Source organism: Procambarus clarkii, chromosome 18, assembly GCF_040958095.1.
Source record: "Procambarus clarkii isolate CNS0578487 chromosome 18, FALCON_Pclarkii_2.0, whole genome shotgun sequence".
NCBI classification, from domain to species: Eukaryota; Metazoa; Arthropoda; class Malacostraca; order Decapoda; family Cambaridae; genus Procambarus; species Procambarus clarkii.
The window spans coordinates 1,764,758-1,786,580 of NC_091167.1; the positions used below are offsets into that span (position 1 = coordinate 1,764,758).

General features: G+C 48.4%; 1 protein-coding gene across 1 annotated transcript in view; it reads right to left on the reverse strand.

Moving 5' to 3' along the window:
* Positions 1-21,823, reverse strand: part of LOC123749092 (murinoglobulin-1-like) — a 267,218-nt gene that overhangs the window by 116,114 nt on the left and 129,281 nt on the right. The window contains exons 14-16 of the mRNA XM_069326609.1: positions 18,543-18,600; positions 16,630-16,870; positions 15,582-15,810 (exon numbers count right to left, since the gene is read on the reverse strand). Coding sequence (XP_069182710.1) covers positions 15,582-15,810; positions 16,630-16,870; positions 18,543-18,600 — 528 coding nt within the window. The remainder of the gene's footprint in view (positions 1-15,581; positions 15,811-16,629; positions 16,871-18,542; positions 18,601-21,823) is intronic.

Genomic DNA, 21,823 nt, shown 5'->3' on the forward strand with positions numbered 1-21,823 from the left:
TACTGTTTGTGTCTGGTATTGCAGAGGAGTCTCCTTCAGGCATCTTATCTCCTCCTTTGCTGCCCTTAGTTCATCCTGCAGGTTGGCTACTGTCTCCCTCATTACCCTCAGTCCTTCACTGAATTCATCCCACATTTGCTGGAATACTCCCTTCATCCAGGCTTCCTGTTCCATCCCATCCTCTGAGTTTGTTCTAGCCATGATTGCCATCCTGCGTTTGTCACCCCGAGTTCGTGCCCCTTCCATGTTTACCCTATGAGAGAGAGAGAGAGAGAGAGAGAGAGAGAGAGAGAGAGAGAGAGAGGAGAGAGGAGAGAGAGAGAGAGAGAGAGAGAGAGAGAGAGAGAGAGAGAGAGAGAGAGAGAGAGAGAGAGAGAGAGAGAGAGAGAGAGAGAGAGAGAGGTGTTTGTTAGTGTGAATGGGGGGAGGTGGGAGAGAGGGAATGGTGAGGGTGTGTGGGGCGGATGAGAGTGGGAGGGTTATGGGAGGGTGTGGACCATATGGTTGGGAGGCTGTGTGTACTATTGTTGCTATGATGGGTGGGGGTGGGGGTGAGAGAAGGGGGTGGGGAGTTGACTCGGTGTAGGGCGGAGTGTTTTTTCACTCTTCGGTGCCACAAACTAGTTCCCACGTGAGCCGATTATTTCCTCTGAGGTTCGTTTCCGTTTGTTAACTTATATCCAAAACTAACTATTAAAAAGCAATAACACTGAACACTGTTTGATTGACTGACTTTTTGAGAGGCCTTACCTTACCATCAATTCAAAACATCCCACAGCACAAACAGGTGTTAAAAGTACTGTTGACAGTCGGGTGTAGGCCTGCTGTCCCCATCCACGCCGCTGCCAGGCGTAGGTCCCTCCAACTTGTCGCTATCTATCACCAGAACTCTGCTTTTTGTTCCTCTTAGCACCGATATAGTTCTAATGCCACACGTTTAGAATCACTTCTTCACTATCCTATTCACTATTTGTTATGATCTTCACTATCGCATCTAGTTGTGTACACCCTGACCAAGCAGTGGCCCACGTGCTTGTCCTGGCACTGTTGTCGTACCCCTGATCTTGTCTAATATTCCCTATCGGGAACAATCCATAAATTTGCTAGTTTCTAATTAGTGTGTTGCATTTTGTATTATCACTGAACACCGAATTTCCCGTGTATCCCTCTGATGTCCCGAAATATGAAGCCTTATTGACGAGCGTGGTGTAACGTGACCACCTGCCTCGACACTCGGCCTCGGAGACTGAGGCGTGTGTCTCCGAGGGTCTGCCTCGACCCTCGATGTGTGTGTGTGTGTGTGTGTGTGTGTGTGTGTGTGTGTGTGTGTGTGTGTGTGTGTGTGTGTGTGTGTGTGTGTGTGTGTGTGTGTGTGTGTGTACTCACCTAGTTGTGTTTGCGGGGGTTGAGCTCTGGCTCTTGGTCCCGCCTCTCAACCGTCAATCAACAGGTGTACAGATTCCTGAGCCTATTGGGCTCTATCATATCTACACTTTAAACTGTGTTCGAGTCAGCCTCCACCACATCACTTCCTAATGCATTCCATTTGTCAACTACTCTGACACTAAAAAAGTGTCAGAGTGTCTTTCTAATATCTCTGTGGCTCATTTGGGCGCTCAGTTTCCACCTGTGTACCCTTGTGTGCCCCTTGTGTTAAATAGCCTGTCTTTATCTACCCTATCAATCCCCTTGAGAATCTTGAATGTAGTGATCATGTCCCCCCTAACTCTTCTGTCTTCCAGCGAAGTGAGGTTCAATTCCCGCAGTCTCTCCTCGTAGCTCATACCTCTCAGCTCGGGTACTAGTCTGGTGGCAAATCTTTGAACCTTTTCCAGTTTAGTCTTATCCTTGACTAGATATGGACACCATGCTGGGGCTGCATACTCCAGAATTGGCCTGACATATGTGGTATACAAAGTTCTGAATGATTCTTTACACAAGTTTCTGAATGCCGTTCGTATGTTGGCCAGCCTGGCATATGCCGCTGATGTTATCCTCTTGATATGTGCTGCAGGAGACAGGTCTGGCGTGATATCAACTCCCAAGCCTTTTTCTGTCTCTGACTCCTGAAGGATTTCCTCTCCCAGATGATACCTTGTATTTGGCCTCCTGCTCCCTACACCTATCTTCATTACATTACATTTGGTTGGGTTGAACTCTAACAACCACTTGTTCGACCATTCCTTCAGTTTGTCTAGGTCTTCTTGAAGCCTCAAACAGTCCTTTTCTGTCTTAATCCTTCTCATAATTTTGGCATCATCCGCAAACATTGAGAGAAACGAATCTATACCCTCCGGGAGATCATTTACATTTATCAGAAACAAGATAGGACCGAGTACAGAGCCCTGTGGGACTCCACTGGTGACTTCACGCCAATCATAGGTCTCACCCCTCACCATAACTCTCTCTGCTTCCTATTGCTTAGGTACTCCCTTATCCACTGGAGCACCTTACCAGCTACACCTGCCTGTCTCTCCAACTTATGTACCAGCCTCTTATGCGGTACTGTGTCAAAGGCTTTTCAACAATCCAAGAAAATGCAGTCCGCCCAGCCCTCTCTTTCTTGCTTAATCTGTGTCACCTGGTCATAGAATTCTATTAAGCCTGTCAGGCAAGATTTACCCTCCCTGAACCCATGTTGTCGATTTGTCCAAAGTCCCTTCTCTCCAGATGTGCTACCAGGTTTTTTTCTCACGATCTTCTCCATCACCTTGCATGGTATACAAGTCAAGGATACTGGCCTGTAGTTCAGTGCCTCTTGCCTGTCGCCCTTTTTGTATATTGGGACCACATTCGCCGTCTTCCATATTTCTGGTAGGTCTCCCGTCTCCAGTGACCTACTATACAATATGGAGAGTGGCAAGCAAAGTGCCTCTGACACTCTTTCAGTACCCATGGCGAGATCCCGTCTGGACCAACAGCCTTTCTAACATCCAGATCCAGCAGGTGTCTCTTGACCTCCTCTCTTGTAATTTCAAACTCTTCCAAGGCCGCCTGGTTTACGTCCCTTTCTCCTAGCACAGTGACCTCACCTTGTTCTGTTGTGAAGACCTCTTGGAACCTCTTGTTGAGTTCATCACACACCTTTTTGTCATTCTTTGTATACCTGTCCTCGCCTGTTCTAAGTTTCACTACCTGTTCTTTCACTGTCGTTTTCCTTCTGATGTGACTGTGGAGTAGCTTTGGTTCGGTCTTGGCTTTGTTTGCTATATCATTTTCATAACTTTTCTCTGCTTCTCTTCTCACCCTGACATACTCATTCCTGGTTCTCTGGTATCTCTCTCTGCTTTCTGGTGTTCTGTTATTCCGGAAGTTCATCCATGCCCTTTTGTTCAGTTTCTTTGCTTTCGTACATGCCCTATTATACCATGGATTCTTCTTTTGTTTCTCGGATTTTTCCTTTTGGGTTGGGATGTATCTGCTTACTGCCTCTTGACACTTTTGGGTGACATAGTCCATCATATCTTGTACAGACTTAGCTCTGAGGACTGTGTCCCAAGGTATTTCCCTTAGGAAGCTTCTCATCTCCTCATAATTTCCCTTTCGGTATGCCAGCCTTTTGTTTCCTAGTCCTTTTTCGGGGGGGGGGGGGGGGGGATAATTCCGAGCTCTACCAGGTACTCAAAGTTCAATACACTGTGATCACTCATTCCCAAGGGTGCTTCCATCTTGACTTCCCTTATATCCCACTCATTTGGGGTAAATATCAGATCAAGCATTGCTGGTTCATCCTCTCCTCTCATTCTTGTTGGATCCCTGATGTGCTGGCTTAGAAAGTTTCTTGTTGCCACGTCCAGCAGCTTAGCTCTCCATGTTTCTGGTCCTCCATGCGGGTCTCTGTTCTCCCAATCTATCTTCCCATGGTTGAAGTCTCTCATGATTAGTAGTCCAGATCCATTCCTGCTAGCAACAGAAGCTGCTCTCTCTATTATGTTAATGGTGGCCATATTGTTTCTATCATATTCCTGTCTGGGTCTTCTGTCATTTGGTGGTGGATTATATATGACTACGACCATAATTTTTTGCCTTCCAGTTTTTATTGTTCCTATTATGTAGTCACTGAAACCTTCACATCCCTGAACAACCAACTCCTCAAAATCCCAGCCTTTTCTTACCAGCAGAGCTACACCACCACCACCTCTTCCTTCTCTCTCTTTCCTCATAACATAATAGTCCTGTGGGAACACTGCATTTGTTATTGTTTTCGTCAGCTTTGTTTCTGTGGGAGCTATTATGTCTGGGTTTTCCTCTAGTACCCATTCTCCAAGTTCATTTGCCTTATTTGTAATACCATCTATGTTAGTGTACATTGCCTTGAGGCTCACTTTCTTCTGTCCCTTCTCAAATCTCCTCCATGGTGAATGTTCTGCTGGTGGAGGAAGCTGTGCCATGGGTGTGAGGATTTGTGAGGTGGATGCCAGGGTTGCAGAGGATCCTGGGATGAGGGGTGGGGGGTCAAGTGAAGGGGGAAGGACAGGAAGGGTATGGGGTGAACGGGGCGGGAGGACAGGAAGGAAAGGGGGGTTTTCTATGCAGAGGAGGGTGGTGGGGTTGCCCTCCCCGCTCGTGTTACTGGGTAGCTGGTTGTGGGTTCCCCCCTCACCTCTGGGGGTGATGTGTTGGGAGCTGTGGTTTCCTGGTTTTCCCCTCTCGCCCTGCGCTTCTTCCTTGCTTCTGCTGCCATGGCCCTCTCCTCCCTCGTCATGTCCCTCTGGAGGAATACTTTTTGGAATTCTCCCACATGTTGCAGGTGGCTTTTCTTTGTTAGAATCGTGTCCTTTCTGTTCTCATTTGAAAACACTATCTTTAACACACGGTCTCGGTCTTTTTTGTACCAGCCTACCCTGAAAACCTTCTCAATGCTATGCTCAGCCCCTTCCATGTCTAGTGCCTTCAGTATTTCATTCACTGCCGCTTTGTCCTTATCATTCCACTCTTTCCTATTAGAGCCTTCCTGCTCTTTAATACCTACAGCTACCACTGCTCTTTTCCTTTCCAGCAGTTGGGCAGTGGAGTGTGCCGCTTCCTGTGAGGTGGCTACTTTCATGGCTACCTCCATCACTGCAGACATTACTTCAGAGTTGTTGTTTTTTTAGCATTTCTGCAAATGTTGCTTCTAATGTGGCATTCTCTTCCAAAGTACTATTACCACCACCTCCCTGGGTGGGTATCTGAGTCTCAGCATCGATACTGTTCTCTTTGAGGGCTCTAATCTCCTCCTTTGCTGCTGTCAGCTCTGTTTTTAGGTTGCTTATTTCATTCTTCAAATCCTGCATCATTTCCTGCATCTCACTCTTGATGTCCTCCAGAAACTGGGCGAACATTTCCTTCATTTCGTCGTCTAAACTTTTCCCTGTTCCCCTGTTGCTTCTGGCTGTCATGCTTGACCCTGTTCCTAGTTGTGCCGTGATAGGATTCGTCAGAAGAGCAGAGCGGGGTGGGGGAGAGAGAGATAGAGAGGGAGAGAGAGAGAGAGAGAGCGAGAGAGAGCGAGAGAGAGAGAGACAAAGAGAGAGATAAAGAGAGAGAGAGAGATAAAGAGAGAGAGATAAAGAGAGATAGAGAGAGGGAGGGAGGGAGGGAGAGAGATATAAAGAGAGAGGGAGAGAGATAAAGAGAGAGGGAGGGAGGGAGAGAGATAAAAGAGAGAGAGAGAGAGAGAGAGAGAGAGAGAGAGAGAGAGAGAGAGAGAGAGATAAAGAGAGAGGGAGAGAGAGAGATAAAGAGAGAGGGAGAGAGAGAGAGAGATAAGGAGAGTGGGAGAGAGAGAGAGAGAGAGAGATAAAGAGAGAGGGGGAGAGAGAGAGTTAAAGAGAGAGGGGAGAGAGAGAGAGATAAAGAGAGAAGGAGAGAGAGAGAGAGAGATAAAGAGATAGAGAGGAGAAAGTGGGAGAGAGAGAGAGAGGAGAGAGAGGGGGAGAGTATATGTAAAGGGGATGCGGGGGACTGTGGGGTGGGGGGGTGGTGGTGGCGACCAGGTGAGGTCAGGTCAGGTCAGATGGGGGGGTAAGAGAGGAGGTGGGGTATAGTAGGGGCTTGGCTCTTTCCAGAAAAGGTGCTAATCCTTTCTTCCCTGACTGGACGTTTGTGTGTGCCTATGTGTGTGCGTTTTTGCGTGTGCGTGCGTGCATACGTACGTGGGCGTGCGTGCATGGTGTGCGTGCGTGCGCGAGTGCGTGTACACTAGATCACTTAAGTAAGTAAGTAATTATCAAAAGAAGGCACCAAACCGGGAAGGCTATGTAGCACCATCAAATGTGCAGAATAATCAGAGAGCGCTAAATATCACCAAGGATGCCAATACGGGAACAAAAACGCATAAGGCGAACGATATCAAAAGTATCCGAGTCACCAAGAATTCTATTGAGGGACAGGTGACCGCGAGGGGCGGTCGGAAAGCAAGACACACGCTCGTCCTGGAAGTCAGGACATTCAAGAAGGACATGCACGACCGTAAGAGGGACAATGCAACTAGGACAATAGGGAGCAGGGCGGCGCTCCATCAAGTGACCATGGCTTAAGCGAGTATGGCCAATACGCAACCTCGCCAGAGCCGTTTCCCAACGCCGGTTACGGTGGTAGGAGGACGGCCACGAGGAAACACAACATTTCAGAGTACGTAGTTTGTTACCAGTAACAGACGACCAAGAAGCCTGCCAATAGGTAAGGACGGAGGAATGGATAACCGGATAAAAGTCGGAATATGGAATACCTTTACGAGAGATGGGACAAGAGCGGACAGCTTTCTTGGTGGCAGCATCCGCACGCTCATTTAAAGACACACCAATATGGCTGGGAACCCAACAAAACTCAACCGACTTAAATTTACTGTGAACAAGAAACAGCCAATGCTGGATCTCGACAACTACTGGATGAACCGGATTAAAGGACCCGAGAGCCATGAGGGCACTACGAGAGTCAACAACAACTACAAAGGAAGACTGACAACGAGAAAGCAGGAGACGAAGAGCATAGATAATAGCATAAAGCTCTGCTGTAAAGATGCTAGTCTCCGGAGGTAAGCGACACATATAAGTGCGATCAGGAAAAACAACAGAGTAGCCAACACCATCTGCAGACTTAGACCCATCGGTAAAGACAGAAACGGAGCGGGAGTGAGAAGAAAAGTGCTCGAGGAAAAGGCGTTTTGGAACCGTAGGAGGGGTAAAAGCTTTAGTGATACGGGTCAAGGATGTACAAAACCGCGGAAGAGGGACTCTCCACGGGGGCAAAGAAGGAACAACACGAGGAGAAACATCAGAAATACGAAAGGAAAGAGAATCCTGTAGGCGAGATAACCGGACAGAAACAGGGAGGTGGTGAAAAGGAACAGGAACCGCAGGAGGGGTAAAAGTTAAAGCACGACAGAGGCGAGAGGAAGGATGTTGCAAGGACCGCACAAGATAGCGAAGACAGTAGCGATCACGGCGGTCCTGGAGAGACAGGAAGCCAGTGTCAACATACAAGCTAAGGACGGGAGTCGAACGAAAGGCACCAGAACTGAGGCGCAACCCAGTATGGTGCCAAGCATCAAGACGGCGAAGAGTAGAAGGAGAAGCAGACGAGTAAGCAGGGCAACCATAATCGAGCTTAGACAGGACGAGAGAGGAATGTAAAGCAAGGAGAGTGCGCCTATCTGCCCCCCAAGAAGTATGGGACAAGACCCGAAGGAGGGTAAGGGCCTTAGAGCACTCAACACGGAGGTAAGAGATATGGGGAGACCAAGACAAACGAGTGTCAAGGAATAACCCCAAAAGCTTCGCGGAATCTTTGTATTCAAGGGGATGACCATAAAGTGACAAAGAGGGACGAAGAACGACCCGTTTCCGCGTAAAAGTCGTAACACAAGTCTTAGAAGTAGAGAACTTGAAGCCATGATCGGTGGCCCAAGATGACACAGCATCAATTGCAAGTTGAAGCCGGCGCTGAAGGACAGGCGAATCATCACCCTGACAGCAAAGGGTAAGATCATCGACATAGAGAGCGGAGAAGACACCAGAAGGAAGAGAGGAAAGAAGACCATTGAGGGCAACCAGAAAAAGAGTAGTGCACAGAACACTACCCTGGGGCACACCTTCGTATTGCTGAAAAGAGGCAGAGAGAGCGGTACCAAGGCGCACCCGAAAAGAACGACGAGAGAGGAAGCTGCGGAGAAAGAGAGGGAGATGACCACGAAGGCCAAAAGAATGAAGTTGAGATAGAATATGATACCGCCAAGTGGTGTCGTAAGCCTTTTCCAGGTCAAAAAGGACGGCAACAACGGAGGTCTTCGCAGCAAAAGCAGTACGAATATAGACCTCCAAGTTCACCAGGACATCTGTCGTGCTGTGGCACTTGCGGAAACCAAATTGAGAAGGGGAGAGGAGGTGATGGTGTTCCAGGAACCACATCAGACGAACGTTAACCATACGTTCAAAGCGTTTGCAGACACAACTTGTGAGAGCAATAGGGCGAAAGTCCTTAGGGGAAGTACCCAGAGACCCCGGTTTGCAAACAGGGAGGACAACGGCATCGAGCCAGTCCTCAGGGACTGACGACGACTCCCAGATCCGATTATACAGACTCAGTAAATACTGAGACGTGCACGGAGGGAGATGGCGAAGCATCTCATAATGAATACCATCGGAGCCCGCCGTAGAACCGCAGAGGGCCAGGGCAGAACGAAGTTCAGAGAGAGAGAAGGGATCATTATAGGGAAGCTGAAGATGAGTGCAGGAATCTAAAGGACGAGACTCAAGGACAGGTTTACGAAGAAGGAAAGATTGCGGAAGATGAAGACCAGAGCTAACAGAAGAAAAGTGGGAACCCAGTTCGGAAGCGACCTGCAACGGGTCCGCCACAAGAGTATCATGGAGGTGAAGGACCGGTGAAACATCGGGAACGAACTTACCCGCTATCTTGCGGATACGCTTCCAGATCTGGGTCAGAGGGGTTTCGGACGTAATTGTTGAGACAAAAGATGCCCAACATTCACGTTTAGACGTACGGATGGCCCTACGGGCCACCGCACTCGCTTTCCGAAAGAAAAGAAAAGAATCGGTCGTCTGCCTACGGCGGTGCCTCTTCCAGGCTGCTCGCTTACAGTGGACAGCCCGAGCACAGTCCGCATTCCACCAGGGAACGCACTTCCGTGGACCCCGAGAGGAAGAGCGAGGAATAGAGCGGAGGGCAGCGTTGAAGACAGTGTCATGATAAAGGAGGAGAGCGCGAGAGAGAGGCAGAAGGGAGAGGTCAGAGAGAGCAGCACTGAGGGTAAATAGGGTCCAGTCCGCCTTAGCAAACTGCCACCTAGGGAAAGAGAGGGAAGGGCGAAAAGAGAAAAAGGAAACAAGGATGGGGAAATGATCACTTCTATGGAGGTCATCAAGAACCTGCCACATGAAATCCAAGTAAAGAGAAGAAGAGCAGAGAGAAAGATCAAGACAAGAAAGGGTGCGAGTCCGAGAGTCCAAATGAGTGGGCTCACCAGAATTCAGAAGAGACAGGGAAGAAGAGAGGAGAAACGGCTCAAGAAGGTGACCCCGGGTATTCGTCAGAATGTCACCCCAAAGAGAATGACGACAATTGAAGTCACCCAGCAATAGCACAGGCTCCGGCAAGGAGTCTAGGAGGTGTTTCAAATCAGGAAGAGAGAGCGGGACACTCGGGGGGAGATAAATGGAACAAACTGTGTACCATTTCCCCACAAAGATACGAGCAGCAGAACAATGGAGAGGCGAAGGAAAAAGTAAAGGAACAAAGGGAACATCAGCACGAATCAAGAGAGCAGAAGAATTAGAAGCCCCAACAATGGCTGGGGGGGGGAGAGAAAGGAATAGCCACGAAAACGACCAGGACGAGCACCAAGCATCGGCTCCTGGAGACAGACACAAAGGGGCGAAAACCGCGAAATCAGAAGTCGGAGTTCGAGGAAATTGGCATAATAACCTCGAACGTTCCATTGAAGAATGGACAACGACGAGAAGAGAAAGGACAAAAACAGAGAACAAGGAAGAAACAAAGGCGAAAGAACAACAGAGCACGTTAAAGAATATCAGGGTCGGGATCAGGGTCAGTAAAGTCAGGGTTAGGGGGCATGGGTAAACTGAGCAAAGACGGAGGGAAGGAAACGGGAGAACAGACCAGAGGTGGGCAGGCGGGGTCCGGAGGAGGAGGAGGAGGAGACAACGGAGAGGAGCAGTCAAGGACAGCAGAAGGAAGAGGGGAGCGCACCCCAGCAAGTGCAGCAACCGAAAGGGAAGCAGGGGCCAAAGAAACCTCCATAGCAGGAACAGGGGGCGCAATCACTGAAACGGGAGGGGAAGGAGCAACAGAGCCAGAAGTAGGAAGTGAGGAAGAAAGGGAAGCCTTCTTACCCGCCGGGGAAGAGGAAGGAGAGGAGCCAGGCTTATGCTTCTGACTTAAAGAGACTGGTATCACAGCAACTATGCACCGGGCAACGGATTCCAGTGTCTCAACAGGAGAAGCTGAACGAGAGCACACACGACGGCCGTTAGGAGAGCGATGGATATCCTCCTGCACCAACAGGCGGTGGGGAGAGCCGATAGATGGAGGAAGAGGATGGGAAGGAGGATCGGAGGGGGACGAGGAAGAAGTCACAGGAGACATGACAGACCAGGTTGAAAGAAGGGGAACCCCAGACAGAGGACCAGGAGGGGGGACCCCTCGGGACAGAACACAAAGGGACAGAGGAGGGGGCAGTGGGCGTATCAGGGTCCAAGGCCCAGAAACGGTTGAGAGTCTGAGGAAGGGGGGAAGGACGAGGAGAGGAAGAGCGCAACACGCGAGCATAAGAGATGTTAGTATAAGGCGGGAGCCGGCGAACCTGGCGCCTCGCCTCAGGAAAAGATAAACGCTCCCGGTGCTTCAGGTTGAGGACGGCTGCCTCAAGCTTGTAATGGACACAGGCACGGGAGAAGGTAGGATGGGCCTCACCGCAGTTGAGGCAGCGAGCTTGGGGAGAAGTGCACTGCGACTTAGAGTGACCTTCAATCCCACACAAAGGACAGAGAGAGACAGTCCCAGAGCAGCGGAGGGCACCATGCCCAAACCTCCAGCACTTGTTACAAAGTCGAGAAGGAATATACTCCTGGACAGAGCACCTAGCACCAGCAAGAATGACAGAGGATGGAAGGGTCCTACCATCAAAGGTGATCTTCACAACGCGAAGGGGTTGACGGCGACGACCACGAGGGGGACGAGTAAACGAGTCAACCTGGAGGACAGAATGGCCTTGGGCATCAAGGATATGCCGAATATCATCGTGGCAATCCTGCAGATTCCGAACACCGGTTGCAACATGGGGTGGGAGGAGAATAGTGCCAACACTGGCATTCATCTGAACGTTCTTGGAGACCCAAACAGGGATCTCGCCAAGGCAAGATAAGGCAGCCAAGCGGGAAGCCGCATCCTGAGAAGGAGCAGCAACGACACGTGTACCGAGACGAGTGGGGTTGAAAGTAACAGACGCATCCACGGAATCTACAAGATGCCGATGGAGGGAGAAATCGTCAGGAGGCGCAGAATCAAGAGGGAGGAGATCAAAGTATTTGGCCCATGAAGCAGGACCAAACAAGGCCTGATACACATCAGCACGGGAAGGAATCGAGCGAGTGCGGTTGGGGCGCGAACGGCGTTGAGAACCCCTAGAGAGAGAGGGGTCAAAAGGCGCAGTAGTCACAACGAAAGACTTAGCCGCTCCAGGGGACGAAGTGGTCACCACCGGGGGCTGGAGGCTCGACCCAACCACAGAGGAGGGAGGGGAGCTGGGGGAAGAAGTCAGGACGGACAAAGGAGGAGCAAGGTCGGGGCCCAACGCAGCGGGAGCTACAGAGCCAGGTCTTCCAATTCAGGCCGACTCGGGTGCTTGGTCGCCCACCCCACGAGCCTGAGAGGGTACAACGGAAACATTCAACGACATAGAGACGAAAAGTGATAAATTCATCCACGAATGTGCCCCCATACGAACCATGGAGCCACAATTAGAGGCAGGACACCCAACAGGAAGCTATCGCCGATCATGCCGGGGCCCCCTAGGGGTGCGTCGTGAGCATACGCCCCACAAATGCCACCTTAAGAACCGTCAGTCCGTCGAGATCGGGTTCAGCGACGAAAGGGGGATTGACAATAAAAGGTTCCCCTCGCTCGAGACGTTGGGTACTACAGTTCTACGGGTGCAAGAGTATGCCTCCTCAAGCACCCGGGCCTCAAAATAGAAGAAGTCCAAAGAAATAATCCAAAACAAGCAAAAGGTCGGCAGGAAACGACAAGCAGATAGGAGAAGAGGGGGAGAAAAACGAAACATAAGGAAAAGGAAAAGCGATCCGGCACAATTGGAGAAGACAGCAGCAGGAGTGCAAGGCCAGAAAAGGACAGAGGACTGCCCAACGGAGCATCACACTCTGGCAGCCGTCCACCAAGCCCCCTCACGATGCCAACAGGCCAGATGGGGAGGGGGTAGATCCCTTAAGTGTTACTCTACCTAAATGAGCCACTTTGAGATTTTAAATATATATGATATCCTGAACAAGAATTTGATAATATTTTACCTCGCACTGTACACCTGATTTATTGACCAGAGAGGGGGTACATACCAGTCTTCCTTTCCGCTCACACAACTAGATGAGTAATGATGATGTATGGTTGACGATGGTCTCCGTCGTCGCCTTCCACTTGGTGCTTCTCTAAGTGCTAGTAGATTGATGATGTTGGTTCTTCTCTATCTACAATAAGCTCTGGAGTCAGTCACTGTATCGTTGTGTGACAGTTCACTAATTTACTTTACCACTGATCACAGTCACCACCCAACAAACACAATCAGGTAGTTCCACAGCGGGTCGACACACCTGGCCGTCAGGTCAGGTGAGGTCACTTCACGCAGTCCTCCACACTTATATGCACCGGTGATGCCACTAGCTACACTTTGGTTTCTTCGCACTATCGCTAGCGATATGTCTATCCTATGTAGCACCTTGTTAGCTACACACTGGTGCTTGCACAGCTACACACACGCTAGCTTGCTTACATTCCTGGTTCAACCAGGAATGTAAGGTAGCGAAACAACTGAGTAAAAGAACATGGAGAAACTACAGAAATAACAGAACACCAGAGAGCAGGGAGATACCAGAGAGCCAGAAATGAGTACATCAGAGTGAGGAGGGAAGCAGAGAGACATTGAAAATGACATCGCGCGTAAAGCCAAGACCCAACCAAAGCTGCTCCACAGCCACATCAGGAGGAAAACAGCAGTGAAGGAACAAGTGATGAAGCTGCGGAAAGGGGAGAACAGATACACAGAGAATGACAAGGAGGTGTGTGAAGAACTCAACAAGAGATTCCAGGGGGTCTTCACAATAGAACAAGGAGAAGCCCCTTCACTAAATGAGGAGGCGGCAAACCAAGCAACCTTGGAGGAATTTGACCTCACCAGTGATGAGGTCAAAAGGTGTCTGCTGGAGTTGGATGTGACAAAGGCTGTTGGGCCTGATAGAATCTCACCATGGATACTAAAGGAAGGTGCAGAAGCACTAAGTGTGCCACTCTCTATGGTGTATAACAGGTCACTGGAAACAGGAGACTTGCCAGAAAGTTGGAAGACAGCTAACGTGGTCCCAATGTACAAAAAGGGTGACAGGGAAGAGGCACTGAATTACAGACCAGTTTCCTTAACTTGTATACCATGCAAGGTGCTAGAGAAGATCGTGAGGAAAAGGCTCGTAGAGCATCTGGAGGGAAATAACTTTGTAACGCACCACCAACATGGGTTCAGAGATGGTAAATCGTGCCTCACAGGTTTAATAGAATTTTATGACCAGGCAACAAAAATTAGGCAGGAAAGAGAAGGGTGGGCCGACTGCATTTTCCTGGATTGCCAAAAAGCCTTTGACACAGTACCCCATAAAAGGCTGTTAAAAAAGTTGGAGCAACAGGCAGGAGTAAAAGGAAAGGTGCTCCAGTGGATAAGGGAGTACTTAAGCAACAGGAAACAGCGAGTAACGGTGAGGGGGGAGACATCAGAGTGGCGAGATGTCACCAGCGGAGTCCCACAGGGCTCAGTACTTGGACCCATCCTGTTTCTAATATATGTGAACGATCTTCCAGAGGGTATAGACTCATTCCTCTCGATGTTTGCTGATGATGCAAAAATTATGAGAAGAATCAAGACGGATGAAGATAGACAGAGACTACAGGATGACCTGGATAAACTTGAGGAATGGTCTAGAAAATGGCTGCTAAAGTTCAACTCGGGAAAGTGTAAGGTGATGAAATTAGGCGAAGGGAGCAGGAGGCTGAACACAAGGTATCATCTGGGAGGGGAAATCCTGCAAGAGTCAAATAGAGAGAAAGATCTGGGGGTTGATATCACACCGAACCTGTCCCCAGAGGCCCACATCAAAAGAATATCATCAGCGGCATATGCTAGACTGGCCAACATAAGAACTGCCTTCAGAAACTTGTGTAAGGAATCTTTCAGAACCCTGTATACCACTTATGTAAGACCAATCCTGGAGTATGCAGCTCCAGCCTGGAGTCCATACCTAGTTTAACACAAGACAAAGTTAGAGAACATTCAGCGGTATGCCACCAGGCTCGTCCCGGAACTGAGAGGATTGAGCTACGAGGAAAGGCTAAAGGAGCTGAACCTCACATCCCTGGAAAACAGAAGAGTAAGGGGAGACATGATAACCACCTACAAAATTCTCAGGGGAATTGACAGGGTGGACAAAGACAAACTCTTCAGCACGGGTGGGACACGAACAAGGGGACACAGGTGGAAACTTAGTACCCAGATGAGCCACAGAGACGTTAGAAAGAATTTTTTCAGTGTCAGAGTAATTATTAATAAATGGAATGCACTAGGAAGTGATGTGGTGGAGGCTGACTCCATACACAGTTTCAAATGTAGATATGATAGAGCCCAGTAGGCTCAGGAATCTGTACACCAGTTGATTGACAGTTGAGAGGCGGGACCAAAGAGCCAAAGCTCAACCCCCGCAAGCACAATTAGGTGAGTACACTGCGAGAGGCCAAATAATATGATCTAGCCTCTATAATCCTTCAATGTCCCAAGAAATTGACGAATTTCCACGGACCTCGCTAATCGTGTGTGTCTCCTACCGGCGCTTCTCTGTGTGTGTGTGTGTGTGTGTGTGTGTGTGTGTGTTTGCGTGTGTGTGTGTGTGTTCACCTAGTTGTGTTTTGCGGGGGTTAAGCTTTGCTCTTTCGGCCCGCCTCTCAACTGTCAATCAACTGTTTACTAACTATTTTTTTTTCCACACCACACACACACACCTAAGGAAGCAGCCCGTAACAGCTGACTAACTCCCAGGCACCTATTTACTGCTAGGTAATAGGGGCATTCAGGGTGAAAGAAACTTTGCCCATTTGTTTCTGCCTCGTGCAGGAATCGAACCCGCGCCACAGAATTATGAGTCCTGCGCGCTATCCACCAGGCTACGAGGCCCCGTGTGTGTGTGTGTGTGTGTGTGTGTGTGTGTGTGTGTGTGTGTGTGTGTGTGTGTGTGTGTGTGTGTGTGTGTGTGAGTGTTCCTGGCAAGTCAGAGATAAAGAGGTGGACTTACAGGTATGGGTTGGTCGAGGTAGTTGAAGACAGACATCTTGACGGGGAGGATCTCTCCACGCTTGAGAGAGGGGGGAAGGGTGAGGTCGACGAAGAAGGGGGTGAAGGTGGTGATGGACTTCCTCTGGGAGAGTCCTACGCCCTTCTGTGGGTGGGCACACACGGCCTTGCCCACCCACTGTGTGATGGTGTCCGGTACAGTCACCTGTTGGGTGCTCACGCCTGACGACCTGCCAACAACCACACACAACACTAATTATTACATTTACACCTTTATGCCAAAACTGTAACCAAGTTCATAATTATTCCAACACTGATTATATATTCCGATTTCAATTATTACTGAGAACTTCCCAGTAGAAGTGATGATTAGTGAAGGAGTGTTCATCATCCTCATCATACTTACGCATCTCAGGAGGCCGTGATTTACGCTGCACCAATTGCCCATCACCCTCCAGTTACAGTACAACAATTGACCATCACGTGCAACTCCACACAGTCAATCAGCTCCTCCACCAACCGACACGTCGACAGCCTTCCCCTCCACCCACCGACATGTTGACAACCAGCCCCTCCACTCACCGACACCCAGCCCCTCCACTCACCGACACCCAGCCCCTCCACCCACCGACACGTCGACAACCAGCCCCTCCACCCACCGACATGTTGACAACCAGCCCGTCCACCCACCGACACGTCGACACCCAACCCCTCCACCCACCGACACTCAACCCCTCCACCCACCGACACCCAACCCCTCCACCCACCGACACGTCGACAACCAGCCCCTCCACCCACCGATAAACAGTGCATGAATGCGTGACACTAGAGGAAGATAAGTGTGAAGTTCTTTAAGTAAGTGGAATGAAATGTCAGTTGTCGTGTTCTGCATGAAAGTGGATTATAATGCCTTTTGGATTTGAACTATTGCTGGAAACCTTTGAAAATAAAGACCAAATGCAGTACCCAATATAGTCTGTGAAGATCAGTGTTCACAGACAAACAAAACGGAACACCTTCACACATACAACTATAAGCTGGAGACTTACGGGACAACGATGATGTCCCAGAGCCAAGTCTCTGGGAAATTGGTCCTAGGAACATCTGGCTGTTGTTCGCTGCCTTCCTTACTGGCGCTGTCTGTGGCGAAGGCCGGCGGGCGTGACTGGGGCCGGGCGGCGGCGGGCGGCGCCGGTCGCCTATCAGCAGCGAGGCCGCCACCAAAACCACCCACAGGTCTACCACCCGCTGCCACGTGGTGCACACTCTCTATATAATAGTGACGACGCTCTGTAAAGTCAAGAGTTTTTATGTTCATCAGATGATTCAAGTTAAGTAATTACCCCCACCTCTCTAATATAATTGAGGCGAGAGCCGGCGTGTCTCGGGTCTCCCAGCACAGCCCAGCTAGCAATACTTCACAAGCAACACTGTCTCCACCACCACACATTTCCTGCCCTCCTAAGGCAGGCGGTCACATATCAACCATACTTACACTCCCTTATAATTTATTCATATATTGTTATTTTATTTTAATAAATATTTGTTAAAAAGTTGCAGATAACACACACTTTTTCTTTTAACACACAAAACATTATTTCGCTCAACGTTAATATTTTGTTTATTTTTACTAAATACTTAATTGAAGTGTTTTCGCTTCCCCGTTCATCAAGGACCAGCAGCTGTCGCTGTTTTTGTTGATAATCCATGTTGGTGTCACTAATTAACATTTACCTTATGCAGCGTTGTGCACCTGCACCACGGTAGTGTGCACAACACTAGCAGGGGTAACATGTGCACCTACACCACGGTAGTGTGCACAACACTAGCGGGGGTAACATGTGCACCTACACCACGGTAGTGTTCACAACACTAGCAGGGATAACATGTGCACCTACACCACGGTAGTGTGCACAACACTAGCGGGGGTAACATGTGCACATACACCACGGTAGTGTTCACAACACTAGCAGGGATAACATGTGCACCTACACCACGGTAGTGTGCACAACACTAGCAGGGATAACATGTGCACCTACACCACGGTAGTGTGCACAACACTAGCAGGGGTAACATCATGTGCACCAACACCAAGATAGCGTGCACAACACTATCAGGGGTAACATCATGTGCACCAACACCACAGACCCAAGCCTCCAGTCTGAGTCAGCATATCCAATCACTCTGGTCATTAAGAGAGTAATTGCTAAACATTTGTTTATGTTAATGTGGACTAACATTACTGAGCTTGAAGCAAACTAAAATGTGCAATTTTATCACTTATATTATCTAACAAACAATCGCTATAACAGAGATTGTTGGAGACACTTAAATTCGTGATGGACATATGACACATTTATTGTGTTTGTGTCAAACTACAAATACTTGATTCCTTCGATATTTGTACATCTATGACTGAGAGGAAAAATTTGCTTAAAAATCGTTTAAAATTGCTGGTTTCGAATTGAGGCTGTGAAATGTTTCTGCATTTTATCTATGTTAAGTTTATTCTGTTCAAGCGTGTGAGAACTCGAGGATCAGCTAAAATTTGTCTTTGAGTTTGACTTAATTAATATATTATTATTATTATTACTAGTATTATAAATTTCGGGCTTTTTACTTAGAGCTGATATAAAAATATAAATTTACATGTTAACAGTTGAAAAATCTAAATAGACAACTAATGTGCATTTCAGATTTGTGATTTAATACTTCCGAATTTTATTACATTCTGAATATGATGTGATTTTATGGAAGTAGGAGGAGAAAGGTGCTCCTGGTCTTGTTTGGCAGTAAATATGCTGTACAAATAACAGTGCAAAATATTTGTAGCAATACAGACAGTTACAATCATGTAACAGTTACAATTAGAAGTATGAGAAAAACAGCTGAATGATAAAATAAACATTGATAATTTTGACATTGGGAAGAGAGGCCGTTGATGAAGAGTAGTGAACATTACCTTCCTCACACGGTCTCGTCTCTAGTGTCAAGTCGCTGAAGACCAACAAACCAGAGTTCTGAAAAACAAGTTAAAGAATTAATACATGTTTTACAATGGCAGAAAGAAATTCCAAATAACGGAGACTATAAGAACTATATTTATTACAAAACTTACCAAGAACATCAATACCAATAATAATTCAAACGATAATGTCAAGAAACTTCACTAACTGCTAGAAAATTAAACTGCATAATATATCTGGCGTTGTCTACAGTTATTTTAATACGAATCAATGCTACTATTAGTACGTCCTTCACACGATGATAACTGAATATTAGGCAAGACTCGAGGTCAGCAAAGACCCAAGCAAGAGCTTCCAGGAGGTCAGCAAAGACCCAAGCAAGAGCTTCCAGGAGGTCAGTGATGACCCAAGCAAGAGCTTCCAGGAGGTCAGCAAAGACCCAAGCAAGAGCTTCCAGGAGGTCAGTGATGACCCAAGCAAGAGCTTCCAGGAGGTCTGTGATAAACCAAGCAAGAGCTTCCAGGAGGTCAGCGATAAACCAAGCAAGAGCTTCCAGGAGGTCAGTGATGACCAGAGCAAGAGCTTCCAGGAGGTCAAACCAAGCAAAAGCTTCCAGGTCAGTGATGAAACAAGTAAGAGCTTCCAGGAGGTCAGTGATGAACCAAGTAAGAGCTTCCAGGAGGTCAGCGATGAACCTAGTAAGAGCTTCCAGGAGGTCAGTGATGAACCAAGTAAGAGCTTCCAGGAGGTCAGCGATGAACCTAGTAAGAGCTTCCAGGAGGTCAGCGATGAACCAAGCAAGAGCTTCCAGGAGGTCAGTGATGAACCAAGCAAGAGCTTCCAAGAGGTCAGCGATGAACCTAGTAAGAGCTTCCAGGAGGTCAGCGATGAACCAAGCAAGAGCTTCCAGGAGGTCAGTGATGAACCAAGTAAGAGCTTCCGGGAGGTCAGCGATAAACCAAGCAAGAGCTTCCAGGAGGTCAGTGATGAACCAAGTAAGAGCATCCAGGAGGTCAGCGATGAACCAAGCAAGAGCTTCCAGGAGGTCAGTGATGAACCAAGTAAGAGCTTCCAGGAGGTCAGCGATGAACCAAGTAAGAGCTTCCAGGAGGTCAGCGATGAACCAAGTAAGAGCTTCCAGGAGGTCAGCGATGAACCAAGTAAGAGCTTCCAGGTCAGCGATGAACCAAGTAAGAGCTTCCAGGAGGTCAGCGATGAACCAAGTAAGAGCTTCCAGGTCAGCGATGAACCTAGTAAGAGCTTCCAGGAGGTCAGCGATGAACCAAGCAAGAGCTTCCAGGAGGTCAGTGATGAACCAAGTAAGAGCTTCCAGGAGGTCAGCGATGAACCAAGCAAGAGCTTCCAGGAGGTCAGTGATGAACCAAGTAAGAGCTTCCAGGAGATCTGTGATGAACCAAGTAAGAGCTTCCGGGAGGTCAGCGATGAACCAAGTAAGAGCTTCCAGGAGGTCAGCAAAGACCCAAGCAAGAGCTTCCAGGAGGTCAGTGATGACCCAAGCAAGAGCTTCCAGGAGGTCAGTGATGAACCAAGTAAGAGCTTCCAGGAGGTCAGCGATGAACCAAGTAAGAGCTTCCAGGAGGTCAGCGATGAACCAAGTAAGAGCTTCCAGGAGGTCTGTGATAAACCAAGCAAGAGCTTCCAGGAGGTCAGCGATAAACCAAGCAAGAGCTTCCAGGAGGTCAGTGATGACCCAAGAAAGAGCTTCCAGGAGGTCAAACCAAGCAAAAGCTTCCAGGTCAGTGATGAACCAAGTAAGAGCTTCCAGGAGGTCAGCGATGAACCAAGCAAGAGCTTCCAGGAGGTCAGTGATGAACCAAGTAAGAGCTTCCAGGAGGTCAGCGATGAACCTAGTAAGAGCTTCCAGGAGGTCAGTGATGAACCAAGCAAGAGCTTCCAGGAGGTCAGCGATGAACCGAGCTTCCAGGAGGTCAGTGATGAACCAAGTAAGAGCTTCCAGGAGGTCAGCGATGAACCAAGCAAGAGCTTCCAGGAGGTCAGTGATGAACCAAGTAAGAGCTTCCGGGAGGTCAGCGATGAGCCAAGCAAGAGCTTCCAGGAGGTCAGTGATGAACCAAGTAAGAGCTTCCAGGAGGTCAGCGATGAACCAAGCAAGAGCTTCCAGGAGGTCAGTGATGAACCAAGCAAGAGCTTCCAGGAGGTCAGTGATGAACCAAGTAAGAGCTTCCAGGAGGTCAGCGATGAACCAAGTAAGAGCTTCCAGGAGGTCAGCGATGAACCAAGTAAGAGCTTCCAGGAGGTCAGCGATGAACCAAGTAAGAGCTTCCAGGAGGTCAAACCAAGCAAAAGCTTCCAGGAGATCAGTGATGAACCAAGTAAGAGCTTCCGGGAGGTCAGCGATGAACCAAGTAAGAGCTTCCAGGAGGTCAGTGATGAACCAAGTAAGAGCTTCCAGGAGGTCAGTGATGAACCAAGCAAGAGCTTCCAGGAAAAATGGACAATATCGCTCCAGCACTCGCCACCTGAAGATGTAAACATACACGAGACCACTCTCAAGGAAGTCATTGTAGCTTCAGCAGAGCAATTCCAGTCATCATCCCAGATAATACAAAATGAAAGAATTATTTGTTCTACAGTTAAGAAGTTAAAGAGTAAGAGCTGAGTCAACATCTTTAGAAAGCCTCTGAAAGAAGGAAGAACTCTGCTAAGAGCAGTGATATCTGAAGCAAGATGAGTTTCTAAAGAGGTGAAGGAACCAAGATGGTTTGAGTGGTGTCAAACTCTAAATGAACATAATAGTCTTGGAGAGACATGAGGCCAGATTAAAGCCATATCAGGGTGACCATTCCGACCACAGACATATATTCAACCATTACAAGAGGCTGAGACACTTCCTCTCCAATTTCCAGAGAGAGCAGTTTAAACATCAGCTTTCTGCAACGGTCAGAACAAGGAAATTATGAGAGGTTGACAGCTAATCATGAGAACATAGCTACATTCAACGAATGAGGCACTCCTTTCACCAAACAAGAAGGTTCTCCCGCTGGAGAATAAGCCATATTGGACGCTATAGATGCATCTGGGGTAAACTACCGACCTCTTAGAAGAAAGGAGACATAATTCCGTTTCCTAAGCCAAAAGAACCTGGCAATTATAGACCCATTATCATCATGTTGCAGGACTGAAGGTCTTAAATAGGCTTCTGTGGAAAACTGGAGGTCTGCATTAGTACATATTTGACCTCACTAGAGCAGTAGGTACTGCCAACGGCATAGCAACATTACTAGGAACAGTTAAC